The sequence below is a fragment of the Myotis davidii genome, unplaced genomic scaffold (genome assembly GCF_000327345.1).
Source record: "Myotis davidii unplaced genomic scaffold, ASM32734v1 scaffold495, whole genome shotgun sequence".
Lineage (NCBI taxonomy): Eukaryota > Metazoa > Chordata > Mammalia > Chiroptera > Vespertilionidae > Myotis > Myotis davidii.
In genome coordinates, this window is record NW_006286239.1 from 241783 (window position 1) to 242022 (window position 240).

At 65.4% G+C, this 240-nt stretch overlaps 1 protein-coding gene across 1 annotated transcript in view; it reads right to left on the reverse strand.

The window, feature by feature from the left end:
• Positions 1-235, reverse strand: part of TRPC1 (transient receptor potential cation channel subfamily C member 1) — a gene marked incomplete at its 5' end in the record, with an annotated part of 170680 nt that extends 170445 nt beyond the window's left edge. The window contains one exon of the mRNA XM_006757507.2: positions 31-235. Within this exon, the coding sequence (XP_006757570.1) occupies positions 31-235 (205 nt within the window). The remainder of the gene's footprint in view (positions 1-30) is intronic.
• Between the last annotated feature and the right edge of the window lie 5 nt (positions 236-240).

A 240-nucleotide genomic window follows, 5' to 3' on the forward strand; every position in this document is an offset into this window, starting at 1 on the left:
GTCGGGAGCGGAACGGGGCCGAGCTCTCACCCTTGTCGCACGCCAGCAAGAAAAGCTTCTCATTCAGGGTGTTCTCCTCCTTCACCTCCCGCACATCCTTTAGCGCCATCACCTCGCTCGGCGATGAAGAGGAGGACGGGGAAGAAAGCAGGGAGGAGGAGGAGGCGCCAGAAGGATCCGTGCTCGGACACAGGGCCGCCACCGTCGCGCCCCACGAAGGGGGCAGGCCAGGAGACCGGG